The 14,547-nt window shown below is 41.6% G+C and overlaps 1 protein-coding gene and 1 pseudogene across 1 annotated transcript; both read left to right on the top strand.

Moving 5' to 3' along the window:
* The first annotated feature begins 800 nt into the window (after positions 1 to 800).
* LOC129483974 (putative tripartite motif-containing protein 64B) lies at positions 801 to 8,860 on the top strand. Its single transcript, XM_063642022.1, has 8 exons — positions 801 to 916; positions 2,557 to 2,678; positions 3,255 to 3,666; positions 4,203 to 4,298; positions 4,995 to 5,225; positions 5,992 to 6,014; positions 6,967 to 7,064; positions 8,168 to 8,860. Exons 3-8 carry the CDS (start codon positions 3,259 to 3,261, stop codon positions 8,659 to 8,661), a joined length of 1,350 nt encoding a protein of 449 aa, XP_063498092.1. The 5' UTR covers positions 801 to 916; positions 2,557 to 2,678; positions 3,255 to 3,258; the 3' UTR covers positions 8,662 to 8,860.
* Positions 8,861 to 12,098: 3,238 nt separating this feature from the next.
* Positions 12,099 to 14,547, top strand: part of LOC129485352 (ankyrin repeat domain-containing protein 33B-like) — a 36,428-nt pseudogene continuing 33,979 nt past the window's right edge.

The following is a 14,547-nucleotide window of genomic DNA, read 5'->3' as shown; positions in this document are numbered from 1 at the left end:
AATTCTATCAACCATTATATATACAATTTTGTAAAACACAATTAAGTTCCTTGTTATACTTTTTTAAACAAGAGAGTTACACAGCACAGATGTGTTGGTAATCCCAGTTAATGTTTTATCTATGAACATTTTCAGATAAATAACGGCTGGGCACTTAAGCAATTATAATTTTGAAACAGAGTGAGAAACAAAATTTTAAAGTTAGCATGTGGCCCGGTGCAGTGGCTCACGCTTGTAATCCCAGCACTTTGGGAGGCCAAGGTGGGCAGATTACCTGAGATCAGGAGTTTGAGACCAGCCTGAGCAACATGGTGAAACCCGGTCTCTACTAAAACCCGGTCTCTACTAAAACTACAAAAATTAGTTGGGCCTAGTGGTGGGCGACGGTAATCCCAGCTACTTGGGAGGCTGAGGCAGGAGAATCACTTGAACTCAAGAGACAGAGGTTGCAGTGAGCTGAGACCGAGCCATTGCACTCCAGCCTTGGCCACAGAGCGAGATACCCTCTCAAACAAACAAAAACAAAAACAAAACAAAACAAAAATTAGCATGTGATAATATTTAGTGAAATAATTGTTATACTTAAAATATTTCTTTGAATACCCTGTGTTAAGTCAACTTTCTTGCATCTCATTCCAAACTTGTCTGTTGAGCTTTGAGCCCCCAAGTGTGGTTTTCAATACTTTATAAACCTAATCAGCCAATTTACCAGTTTCTATGTAACCTAATCAACCTCAGGAAGTGGGTGTGGTCTTTCGTTGGCCCATACACTTTAAAAGGATGCTTGTCCAGAGATTTCTCTCTCCTTCAGTGAGGACCCACTGGATTTGTGGCTGCTGGGCTTTGGAGCACCAGGAGTTACTTCTAATCTGGATATCTACAGAACTTCTAGACTGAGACCATTCATAGTAGCCTTGTGAGTATAAAATGTGCAGCAAAACCATCATGCTCACTTTTACTCTTAAAAATACTTTAAATTTACCTGGCAGCATGCTTGGGTCTTTTTTAAGCAAACAAATAACTGTCTTGGTGATTTTACAGAAAATCAATATAAAGTATCTTCAGTTTGTAAGATACAGTTTGTGTTCCTTTGCTATTTGATTCTTTTTTTGTGACTGTTTTCTGTATTGTTAGATTTTTTCTAAAGTGTGAAAAGATATATTTCCATAGTTTCATGCAATGATAGAACGCGTAAAATACCTAAAATGTTCACTGGAATGTGGGCATGTAGCAGTGGTCATAATGTATGCCAAAGTGAGTGTTAAAAATGTTGAATTACTTTGAAAATTCTTGTTGCAAAGGTCTTATTTGTTGTCTCTTCAAAATTTGCAGTTTGCAGACTAGATTTGAAAGCTGTTGAAAATAGATTTAATCGGCCGGGCATGATGGCTCATGTTTGCAGCCTAGCACTTTGAGAAGCCAAGGCAGGCACATCGCTTGAGGTCTAGAGTTAGACACCAGCCTGGCCAACATGGTGAAACCCGGTCTCTACTAAAATTACAAAAAAATTATCCTGGCATGGTGGCGGGCGCCTGTAATACCAGCTACTCAGGAGGCTGCGGTAGGAGAATTGCTTGAACCTGGGAGGTGGAGGTTGCAGTAAGCTGAGCTCACGCCACTGCACTCCAGCCAGGGTGACAGACTGAGACTGCATCTCAACAACAACAATAACAAAAAAAAGAAAGAAAGAAAGAAAGAAAATAGATCAATAGATCTAATCAATTGGCAAGGGCTCCCAAGAAGCTGCAACTTCCAAGTCACTAAGGGGAAAGGTGCTTCCATTAACTGCATTTCTGGATTTTCTAGTGTAGAGTGGAAAACCTAATACATATATTCATTTTTTTGTTATTTTAGAAGATAATTAATTGTTGATTAATTCTTGTTAATTATTATAGTTGAAATATTGGCTCTTTGAGAATGTGATAGTGTTCTCTCTAATCATCTGAATTGACTATGAGAAAAAACTTTCCTAATCAAAAATAATAGATATTATTTACATTTAATGTATTGAAAGGAAGAGTTTTGATGTTAAAGTTAAAAGGACAAATTTAATGATTGTTAATTTTAGGAGTTGACAGTCCACTCTGATTAATCAATCTTAGATAAAAGCTACTTTATTTATAATTGTCTGAGCAAACTTCATAGGTGAGTTTGGAGGCAGGGATTATGGAATAATACCATAGATACTAAGTGTCTTTCGTATATTATCATCATGGAATCATTGAAAGAGATAGAATGACATAGACAGGATGACATTCAGAATGTGCTTCTTCCTTAATTAGCTTATATAAGAGACTCAGAAATCATCCCAGCTTTTACCCTCCACCCAGGCTTTAAGCTTGTCTAAGTAACTGGGAATGATTGAGAGCACAGCTTGTTTAACAAAAATGCCATGAGGACATTCGTTTCGTTTTCTCATTTGCATCACGGTTGTTCATATCCATAAGTTTCATACCCGTGAATTCAACTAATCTCAGATAAAAAATATTTACAGGGAGAAAAAAGCAGCTGTACTGAACACGTAATTTTTTTTTTTTTTTTTTTTTTTTGAGACAGAGCCTCACTCTATTACCCATGCTGGATGGACTGCAGTGGTGAGATCTGGGCTCACTGCAACCTCCGCCTCCTGGGTTCAAGCTATTCTCCTGCCTCAGACCCCCAAATAGCTGGGACTACAGGTAGGCGCCACCACGCCCTCTTAATTTTTTGTATTTTCAGTAGAAACGGGGTTTCACCGTGTTAGCCAGGATGGTCTCAATCTCCTGACCTCGTGATACGCCCTCCTCGGCATACCAAAGTTCTGGGATTACAGGCATGAGTGACCGCCCCCTGCCAAACATGTACATATTTTTAATCTTCTTGCTGTTCCTAAACAGTATGGCATTACAAGTATTTATACAGCATGTACATTGTATTAGGCATTCAAAGTAATCTAGACATAAAGTATTCAGGAGGATAGGTTTAGGTTACATACAAATCCCACACCATTTACTAATAAGAGACTTGAACATCTTAGGATCTTGGTATCTCAGGGAGTCCTGGACCGAATCTTCAATGGCTAATGAGGGAAAACTTTATAAATCCAGCATGTTTGCATTTACTATGTCTCAGTTTGTACTGGAGCTAACTTATTAGACATATTGGACAGAGCTCAAGTAGACAAGGAAAATGGTCCACCGGCCTTTTTTTCCTTTTCATCGGGGCAAATAAAAATAAGGGAGAGAAATTCTCACTTTTTTTTTTTTTATTTTCAGAAACATGGATTCAGACGCCCTGCGAGTCTTCCAGAATGAGCTCATTTGCTGCATTTGCATGAGCTACTTCATAGACCCGGTCACCATTGACTGTGGGCACAGCTTTTGCAGGCCCTGCCTCTGCCTCTGCTCAGAAGAAGGCAGAGCACCAATTCACTGCCCTTTGTGCAGACAAATCTCAGAGAAGCCCAACTTCAACACCAATGTGGCACTCAAAAAGCTGGCTTCCCTAGCCAGACAGACCAGACCTCAGAACATCAACAGCTCACACAATATCTGTGTGCTCCATGAGGAGACTAAGGAGCTCTTCTGTGAGGCTGAAAAGAGATTGCTCTGTGAGCCCTGCTCTGAGTCACCAGAGCACATGGCTCACAGCCACAGCCCAATAGGATGGGCTGCTGAGGAATGTAGGGTACGTGATGCCTCTAAGGCAGTTTGAATTATACAGAATCCCAAATAAGAATGATGAGGGCCTATGATAATGATGGTGATGAGAATGCAGATGGTGGAGGTGGTGATTATTCCATGTCAATCATAACACATAAATGTGTCCTTTCAATGTTGCTGACTAATTTGGCACTCTAATCGTAGCTGTGTTGAGACTTCAGTAAAGGAGGTTTCCTTAGAAACGGTGTTCCAACGTGTAGAATGGAGCTGTGGAGCTGGTGGCCGGCACAAAGAACACTGTTCAAAGTCAGGTTATATAAAAGCCAGCTTATCAGAAAATTGATGATATTATCTGAAGGGTCCCTTAAAACTCTCTATTATGGTTCTATCACTTTTCACATCCCAATTATTAGAACCAAATGTGTTGAACTTGGAAAAATCTGACCACTCCACTCTAACTTAATTTATGTTTCTTTCAATTACAGCCTTCTTTTTATTGATAAGGGGATGAAATCTACTATACTGCCTTCATTATTGCTAAGCTTCTTGCTTCTTTTGCAGGAGAAACTTATAAAGGAAATGGACTATTTATGGAAAATCAATCAAGAGACACGAAACAATCTAAATCAGGAAACTAGCAAATTTCATTCATTAGAGGTAAGAATGAAAATGTTTTCTTTGTTTTTATGCAAATAAACACAATGTTAGCTTATAATTTTTAGCTAAATTCAAACTACCAGTTGAAAGATAGTGATTTCATCCCAAGAAAATGTAGTGATTTCAATTGATATAATAGGAATTGCAAACAGAGAAGCCCACACAATCTAGCCAAATTAATTCTGGTATATTGGATAAACGGCATGATGTGTATTCTAGTTCAAATTTGAAGGTTGGTATAAACCTTTTCGGACACTGCAGATGAGACAACATTTCACTAAGACAGGGTATGAGGAAGATGAAAAAAATAGAATAGTATATAGAATAAAAATATGGTAAAAGTGAAAAAAACTGCATAATATGCTGTATGGCTAAATGTTTTTTAACATGTAGGCGAATCAGACACGGAAAAATCCTAAAAGAGAGATTAATAGAGGAAATAATTGACTCAGCAACAACTGCGAAGAAGCATCACAGTGACTGAAACCAGGAGTCTTTATATAGGTTTGATTTAAAAAGGGAGAGAGAATAGGAACATTGAAAAAGATGGACAGAGAAGATAGCAAATATTCAAGACTCCTTGCAAGAGTGAGGCAGAAAGTTTATAAGTTGCTTGATTAAACTCAGCATATAATTATTTGAAGTTTTCTATTGAGAGTGAGAACATGTAATCCTTTTAACCAAACATCTCTGCAGAACTATGTGTCATTAAGGAAGATGATAATCCGTATTCAATATCAAAAGATGCGTATATTTCTCGAAGAGGAGGAACAACTGCATCTGCAGGCACTGGAAAGAGAAGCAAAAGAGCTTTTCCAACAACTACAAGACAGTCAAGTGAGAATGACCCAACATTTGGAAGGGATGAAAGACATGTACAGAGAGCTGTGGAAGACATGCCGCATGCCTGATGTGGAGCTGCTCCAGGTAAGGAGGGAGGGTCCATCCTGAGAGACAGGAAGCCTTTGCTGGACAATGTTGCCAGGACACGCAAATATCACCTGCATATGTCACTGCTCTAAACTAAGTGACACATGCTCTCTGACTTCCACCATTACATTTTTCCAGTCATTTATGACTGCATACTTTGGTAATCTTTGGGAAATTTTTGCCATTTTAGCTGATAACATATAAGAAAGTTCTCTTCAATATAATTTGGAGTACTATCCACGCAGAGGGATCATCCAAAATCATTAGAACTCTAGGCCAGGGGAAGGTTAGTAATACTCCATTTACATGCCCTAGTTCCTCCTCACTCTGATGTCCCAGACAGCCGTGATTTGCTGAAGACATTGAGGGGTTTCCCCTTTCCTGGGCAAGATTTCTCAAAGCTGCTCATCAATGTCCATGTACTCTGTTTCTCATATGGTTCTCTGTTTTGTTTTAATAGTTGTCATGTGTGGTCAGACCTTTCCTTGGAAATAAGATTAGGAAATTAATGACACTGGAAACCTAGATATCTTTGCTTTACTCCACCGTCTCTTGCTGAGCTCCTTTCTTTTTAACGCACACTAGTGAAGCTTTTTCTTGTTTAGTTGAGGTTCTGTTATTCACGTAGCCTTGAATGATTCCTTAGCAGGAAATAAAAAGTTATACATTATTAAAACACTAAAACAGAAAGAAACAAGTGTATGAGAAAAGATGCAGAAGGAAAAATCTCTCATAATTACCATTATCTTTTATTTTTTTGCAGGATGTGGGAAATGCATCAGCAAGGTGAGTTTACACTAAAAAAAAATGCTATTTCTGAAAAGTTTGTTCTCTTGTGAATGAAAGGGATGTATACATTTTGAGTACTAACATCGTTGTCAGTGGCTATTTCCAATTTTGTTTCAAAAGAGGGCCTGAGGTCTTCTTCTCTTTGGTCTGGAAAGTTTTCATCTTAAAGTTTGTATGAATTAAAATTTACATAAAAACAATTTGCCATTCGGAAGTTTGTCCTCCCAATCCATCCATCCTGACCAGCCATACTCCACAGATCTTAATACAAAATTACTCGGAGGAATCACAAAGGCGTCTTCTACTCTGGAGGGGTGGGAGGTAAAAAAAAAAAAAAAAGACAGAGGGAGGAGAGAGATTCCCTAAGGATAGGCTGAGGAGGGATGTTTTGTTCCTAAAAGCATCAATGACCTGGGCCTGCTCCATCACCATACACCAAGTTCTAGGAAAGACCTCAGGAAAATGGTTGCCTCCGGACCCTCAGCAGCAGGGTTCTCAGGCTGGAATTAGACTCCTTTGATTTGCCCAAAAGATTAAAGTCTTCTGTCTCAGTGAACATTCTCTGTTAGACACTGACTAGCATTAGTGAAAACTGCAGCCTGAGGTCCCAAAGGTTTTTGTCTGAGTTTTCTGCTCTCTGAAATATTTCCAAGATTTCTGCCTACCCTCAGGGGGTGTGATGGGCAGAGGGAGGCAATGACTTTTAATGGCTTTAGAAGTTGTATAATGTCTGAGAATAACATATCTGGGGAAATTGGGTTTTTATGGAAGTAAATTTTAGAAAACGTAACATCCTTGTAGCCTCTAGAGTGTGGAATAAAATGTACAACCAGTTAACCAGAACTGGCAGAATTCTGAGGAAACATCTTATATGAAAATGTGATATCTTTGTATGACTGTGTGATTAACTTTGGGCCTGGAAATACAACTGAGGCCATTTTTTTTGCAGGACTGATTTGGCACAGATGCAAAAGCCCCAGCCAGTGAACCCAGAGCTCACTTCATGGCGCATAACTGGAGTCCTAGACATGCTCAACAACTTCAGAGGTAAGAGCCAGCTGCTTGGCAGTCCAGCCTCAAATTATTTCCTTATTGGGTCCCTTGGTTGAGGCTTTTCCTATTTAAGTTTTATTAGTTTTGACATGTAGGTAATACATAGTTTTTGAAAACATGTGCATCTTCTCTACCTGCATAGTAATATTACAATGATCAAAATTAAATTTCCTGACTTACAGTTTCATGAAAACGTAAAGCAAGATACACAGTTTATCTGCAGAATAAGAGGACAAAGAATATTCAGATCATGTAGTTATGAAGACACTAGTTCTCATGTTGGCATCAGTATTTCGTGTTATTCAATTTAATTCAATTCTGAAGTCTTACATGTGGCATAATGGTTTTTAATTCTTTCTATTCTATGTGCATTTACATGCATTCTACAAGTAACCTTTATTATTTACAAAATCAGAACATTTTGATCAACAAAGAAAATGACTAAAATATCGATAATCAGGACAATTCTAATGCCATCAGATACATCTCGTAACAAGTGAAAGGTGAGGGATCTGTGAACGTGGCTTAACCATGTTAGGCCCATTCTAGAGAGCAGGTCTAAGTAGCAGAGGGCAGGAACCCAGAGTAGATTGAATCAGGAGCTAAATAGATAATGTAAAGCCAGAGTATTCTTTTCAGTAACTTATAAATTTTACATGTGTTAATTTCTACCAAATTTTTGATGTTTGAGACTATAACAGGCATTACTTACATTCCAATAAATACTCACATCACAGCAAATTGATGTCTACCTGTTGATGATCTTAAAGACAAATGATACAAGAACATATTTCTATTGAAGAAAAAAAAAACATTTTAGATATGTCCTGAAACAAACTATGCAGAGATAGACATTAAATCATTACTTGGCCCAGTGATATGGTCACATTTTTTCTCTGTTATTTAAGGAATAATACATAATTGTATATGCTGTAGAGGTGTAATAACATTTCATCTTCATGCATGCATGGGGCTGAACTCTCTTGGCTTCCTTTTTTCTGTATTTTCTTGGAAGAAGAGCAAATGAAGTTAATAATTGGGCCACAGAGCCTCTGTCCCTCATAGCACTCACTAATATAATATTTTTTCCTTGACAGTGGATAATGCTCTGAGCACGGAAATGATTCCTTGCTATATAAGCCTTGCTGAGGATGTGAGATATGTGATATTTGGAGATGACCATCTCAGCGCTCCCGTGGATCCCCAGGGAGTGGAGAGCTTTGCTGTGTGGGGAGTGCAAGCATTCACCTCCGGCAGGCATTACTGGGAGGTGGATGTAACCCTCTCCTCCAACTGGATTCTGGGAGTCTGTAGAGATTTCAGGACTGCAGATGCCAATATCATCATTGATTCTGACGAAACCTTTTTTTTAATATCCTCAAAAAGGAGCAATCACTGTAGTCTCTCCACCAACTCTCCACCTTTAATTCAGTATGTGCAAAGGCCTCTGGGTCGGGTTGGGGTGTTTCTGGATTATGATAATGGATCTGTGAGTTTTTATGATGTTTCTAAAAGTTCTCTTATCTATGGTTTTCCACCTTCGTCCTTCTTTTCCCCTCTGAGGCCTTTCTTTTGCTTTGGTTGTACATGAAAAGTTGGCTTCATGATGATTTATTGTGACCTCCCATATATGAGGCAAATAGTGTCCTAAGACCCTATGTGTGAGAGCCTGTGAGCTCATTGTAACTTCATGGAATGTAATTACTTTATGGTTATAAATGGGATAACCACCTTGAATGTGTACATTTGTTAATTCAGTTATTTTAATTAATAAACTATTGTGGAATCTTTACTAGAATATCAATAATTTTTTTTCTACTAGTTTTGTTGAGATTCATTCACTTACCGTGAAAGTCATGTTCTAATGTATTTAATTCAGAGATTGTTAGTATATCACACTTGTGCAGGCATCAGAGCTCTCTACTGCCTGTGCACTTTTATCACTTCCAGAAGAATCCCAATACACATTAACATTTATTCTCCACTCGCCCTCCCCCATTCCTTGACAGCACTTAATCTACTTTTTATGTTTTTGCATTCAGGTAAATAAAATCATACAATGTAAGTTCTTTTTTTAATCTGATTTCTTTTTCAGAAATTAGTCTAACAAAACTGAGACACATTCTTGACTAGCATTTTATTTCTGTACTAAATTTAGGAGACATGTAAATGGCAGGTTTCCTAAGTGAACTAAGACAGACACACAGACAAAAATACTTCATTGTCCCACTCATATTTGAAATCAATTTTTAAAAGTTCAATACATTAAAAAAGGTGGTTACATTGGTGGGAAGAAAATAGGTAAATGAAGGGTAAAAGTTGTAAAGGTGCATTAACGTAGAATAAATGAATGTGATGTACAAACTCTAGGTATATTAGATAATCTTGTATTGTTTTGGGGAAATATTCTGAGAGACTAGATTTTTGGTGTTCTTATCATAAAAAAGAAGCACAGCTAAGTGATATGATCAATTTGTTAATTTTCTCCATTATAGTAATCATTTCCTTATGCACATGTATCTCAAAACGACATATTGTTCACCTTCAAAATATAAAATGAAACAAATTAAAACATAAAGTTAATTTTGTTCTTGCATGTAAGATGAAAATAAGTGAAGACTGGGTCAGTAATAACAATGCTTTGCTGAATTAAGAGAATTCTAATAAAATATGCTTAGTTGGGAAGCTATCTGTATTAAATAAAATGGATCTAAAGCTGGTTACAGTGGCATTACTTGTAATCCCAGTGCTTTGGGAGGCCAAGGCAGAAAAATCACTGGAGGCCAAGAGTTTGAGATCAGCCTGGGCGACATAATAAGACCTTATCTCTACCAAAAAATAAACAGAAAATTAGCCTTGAGTGGTGGTGTGCACCTGTTGTCCCAGCTTCTCAGGAGGCTGAGTTGGGAGGATTGCTTGTGTCCAGGATTATAAAACTGCTGTGAGTTCTGGTTGTGCCATTACACCCCAGCCTGGGAGACAGAGTGAGAACTTGTCTCAAAAACAGCAGCTAATTATTATTTGTAGCCATTTTACCTGAAAGGTATAATTCTTTCTTCTACAATTAAATCCGCATATGTCTAGGCCAGCTATATCAGGTAGAGCTTGTCCTCTACTGCTTATATCTATAAAACAAGTAAGACAATTATAAGGAGGCTCTAAGCAAAACAATTTTTTCTCATTCTGGACTTTGAGGTCTTAATTCTTTAGACTAATTTTCTGTCTCAATAGTGGATATCACCCTGAAACTTAATTTGTCCAAACACCTCACATAACCTGAGATTTTACAAAACATATAGTTCATAGGATCAATACGTTCTTATGCCTTAAAAGTCTCCAGGCACTGAAGGATACTTCTATGTGGAAACTCAGGCCTTCTACTGCATTATTGAAGGAGCACATTTGAGACTCACAGCATTGGTTGCAGGAGTCTGTTAACAGGTCTGGACAATGAGTAATGTCAGTCCAGATAATTCTGAGGAAGGCTTTCTGCCTTGTTGTAAGGAGGATAATCACTGGAGACTCTAGACAAGTTCCCAATCATCATTCGACCATTTAGTTGCTGTTTCTGTAATCCCAGCATTTTGGGAGGCCTAGGCAGGTGGACCACTTGAGGTCAAGAGTTCAAGACTGGCCTGTTCAACATGGTAAAACTTTGTCTTTACATAAAATACAAAATTAGCAGGGGTCAGGGGGCGGGGAATATGCATTAGAAGGGAAGGAGAACATACTTAAGATGCCATTGGAAGGTGAAATTCCTAATATCTGAGAATATTGTTGAGAACTATGTTTAATTCTCAGTATAGAAAGATGTACCCTTTGAATGACATTAAAAATTCACTAGAAGAGTGAAGAATAATAGTTAAAATGTCACATAAGTAACAAGAGTCTCAAAACAAAGTGTTGTAAAAGGTTAAAGTACGTATTTGAGATAGAGGAGTGAATAAATAATAGTTAATTAATTAGACTTTATTATACGAAAAGACTTTTCTAAAATTCTTCCATAATAATTGAAGATAAAAATTACAATAATTAAAATATACAAAAAATAAAAGCATTAAAATAGTGAAACATTTAATAAAGGGTAAAGTTGAAAATTATTTAATTTTTAATCTCAAAAATCAGAAAGTGTTTTATCAATGTCCTAAAAATTTAAAATAAAAACCAACAATAATATAAAAGAAGCGAGGTTTCCGCCGGGCTGGGGGCGGGAGCTAGGGCTTCCCTGGGGACACAGAAGCAAGAAGCAGGGACCTTGGCGCGCAGCAGGCTTTCCTGGACAGAGCCTCCGCCCCCCGCCCACGCCTCCGCCCCCCGCCCACGCCTCCAGCCGCCAGCATAGTGCTGCTGGCTGGGACCCAGCCGCAGGGTGGCGGGGCGCGCTGCATGACCCCGCCACCGCTGTCCCCACTCCTAGGCACACAGGTCGAGGAGGACTGCGCTGACTACAAAGAGTTCCAGGACTTCTCCAGTCTGCCCGACACCCACAGCATCGCCTAGGATGACTCTTTCTACCCTTTCCAGGACGAAGAGGAGCAGGGCCTCGAGGGCGTGGGGAGAGTCCTGGAGGAGGGCGTCCTGGAGGAGGGCGGCCAGGAGGCCTGGGGCTGCTGCAGACTCTGGTGCCCCTGGCCCCATAGGCACAGTTGACTTAGACACTGGCTCTCAGCCTTGCGCTTCCTGAGTCAGCATCACCTGGGCTGGTTGATAGGAGCTTTAACACAGATCTGGTGGAAACACAGGCTGCCAGGCCCTGCCCCTGGCTTCTTTCTTTGAATAGGCCTGGGGTGGGGCCCAAGAAGGAGCAGAGGAACAGGTTTCCTGGTGAGGCTGATGCCGCTGGCACAGGGATCCCACGTTGAGGACGGAGGGCTTTGAGGTCTTCATGCCTGATGATGGCCAGGAACCCTTCTGAGTAGGCATTGAAGACCAGCAGAGTCCCAGACCCCAGGAGAGATGTCGTCAGACGGACAGAGAGGCATCACGGAATTAAAGTGAAAATGAAGAAAGGAGCTGAGCATCTGTTTCATGACTTTCCTGCGCTGTTTTACTAAAGAGGCTGTTCTGGCCCAGTCAAGGCACGCTGTCATCACCAACTGCTTGTTGAACTATGTCCCGTGTGTTGACCTTGAAGGACGGACGCGTTCGGGTTGAAAGCCTCCATGCAGGGTCCAATGGATCGCATCCGAGCCCTGAGCTAGCAGGGGCGGGTGTCCACGCGAGGGCCCCCGCCGTGGGATGTCGCCAGAGGAGTGGCCACTTACACCTCCGCCTCATGCAGAGGCTCTTGGAGCACCCCTGCCAGGAGCGGTTGGGGGAAAAGTACCAGCTTGAGCTGCCTCCGCTCCACCAGTGGGCGCGGAAGCCCGAGGGCTGGAAGAACTGCCTGCAGAGGCTCAGGGACTGCGAGCTGTCCGCGCTGACGCCGCGCTCCGTGCGTGGTCCCGAGGACCTTGGCGCCCTGGACCACATGGTCAGGATGACCACGAGCCTCTAACAGCCCCGCCGTGGCCCTCGTGTGCCCCGAGTGCTCCCTGTGCGTGGGGAAGTGGCGGCTGGCGGTGCAGGAAATCCTGGCGGCTCAGGAAATTCAGGCGGCGCGGCGGGGGGTGGGGAGGCAGGCGCAGGAGGCGGGCGAAGCAGAGGGCGCAGAGCAGCACAAGTGGCACTGCCTAGCGGCGCGGGCTCCCGGGAGGGCTCCCCAAGAGCCGGCCTCCCACCTCCCACCTGCCCCTCTTCCGGTGTCCTGGGGCTCCGCCTACCCCGCCCGGCCGAAGGCCAGCCTCCTGCCCCTGCAGCGCCTGCGGCGGAGCAGCTTGTGGCCCGGCGTGGTGGTGCCGCGCCTCCGCCTCAGCAAGGCGCGGGCGCCCACATTCCAGGCTGCGAGGCCAGCGCGGAAAGGCAGCACCAAGGACAGTGGCCACCTGCGGATAACCAAGTGGCCTTACAAGGTGGCCAAGGAGGAGAAACCGGAGGCTGAGGAGGCCGAGAAGAAGCGCCGGGCCAAGGTGCAGGAGAAGCGCCCGCCGCCCTGGAAGAAGAGGACGTGAGAGTCCGCGGGTGCTTGACACGGGGATGGAGGGCAGGGTGAGGCCGCGGGGCTGGGCACCAGGGCCGCTCCCGGGACCACCAGGCCGCCCGCGTTTCCACGCTGTCCTTCTAGGATGCTCCCAAGAAGGGACTGGGGGAGCCACATGGATTCGCCTGACACCAGCCACCCTAGCGATCAGTACACCTAGCGGGCATGTTGCCTAAAAGGCTCCCTTTAGAGAACCTCAATTAAGATTTGTTTAAAGATCAATTTATTAGGCCGGGCGCGGTTCCTCGCGCCTGTAATCCCAGCACTTTGGGAGGCCGAGGCGGGCGGATCACCTGAGGTTGGGAGTCTGAGAGTAGCCTGACCAACATGGAGAAACCCCGTCTCTACTAAAAATACAAAATTAGCCGAGCATGGTGGCACATGCCTGTAATCCCAGCTACTCGGGAGGCTGAGACAGGAGAATCACTTGAACCCAGAAGCAGAGGTGGCAGGGAGCCAAGATCACGCCATTGCACTCCGGCCTGGGCAACAACAGCCAAACTCCGTCTCAATTAAAAAAAACTCAATTTATTAAAGGGTATTTTCTGTGTAATTTTGTATTTTTAATTATTATCCAATTTGCCAAGTTTTACAAGTGATAGGGCCCCTTGTATCCAAGGCGGTTTTAATACACTTGCCTGAAGACCTTTTATTTAAAATACTGTTTCTAACAATAAATATTTATGATATCCATAGGAGTTTACACAGAAATCATGGGATTCTCTCCTTTTTGGCTGTTTGCTTTGGTCTTTTCTTCTCATTGTGGGTGCACGTGCACACTGGATGTTTTTATTAGTTAGATTAAGGGATGCCGGATATTTCTATTTGATGGAGGGATTGACTCATTCAGCCACATGATCAAGTGAGAAAGAGATATCATATTTTATTGTATCTTTCTAAAAAGTATTATCCATGCAGTCATATATTGGGGAAAAACATTTATCATCAAATTGTAAAACAATGCGGAGATGAGCATGTATGTATTGCTAGAATTAAACACATTTTAATCAAGGAGTTTTAGATAAACTGGATAGAAAATATTTAACACATTAAAAATAGATATGAGGAAAACATGTCATTTGATAAAATGGGGGAAAGGTAATAGATGATTACCAGAAACACAAAATTAAGCCCTATGTGCTCTTCAGTAAATCAAATCCAGACATCCTTAAAATGTAAAAAAGGGATGCAACAAGAGTAAGGAGCCCAGAATGATGCAAATTACAGGAATGGGGGGAGGTGATGTTTAGAACAAGCAAAGAGAATGCAATGGGAAACAAACTTATTTTAGGCAAATTGTCCTGGAGTGGACCAGGCAGCCCTCTCTTCCAGACTCAGTTCCAAAGAGTCCCTTATGTGGATATTTCTTTTATTTTTCCTTTGAGGACAGCACTTGGT

Source organism: Symphalangus syndactylus, chromosome 6 (genome assembly GCF_028878055.3).
Source record: "Symphalangus syndactylus isolate Jambi chromosome 6, NHGRI_mSymSyn1-v2.1_pri, whole genome shotgun sequence".
NCBI classification, from domain to species: domain Eukaryota; kingdom Metazoa; phylum Chordata; class Mammalia; order Primates; family Hylobatidae; genus Symphalangus; species Symphalangus syndactylus.
Note: the sequence above shows the minus strand (reverse complement) of the source record. Positions and strands in the feature narration are given on the sequence as shown.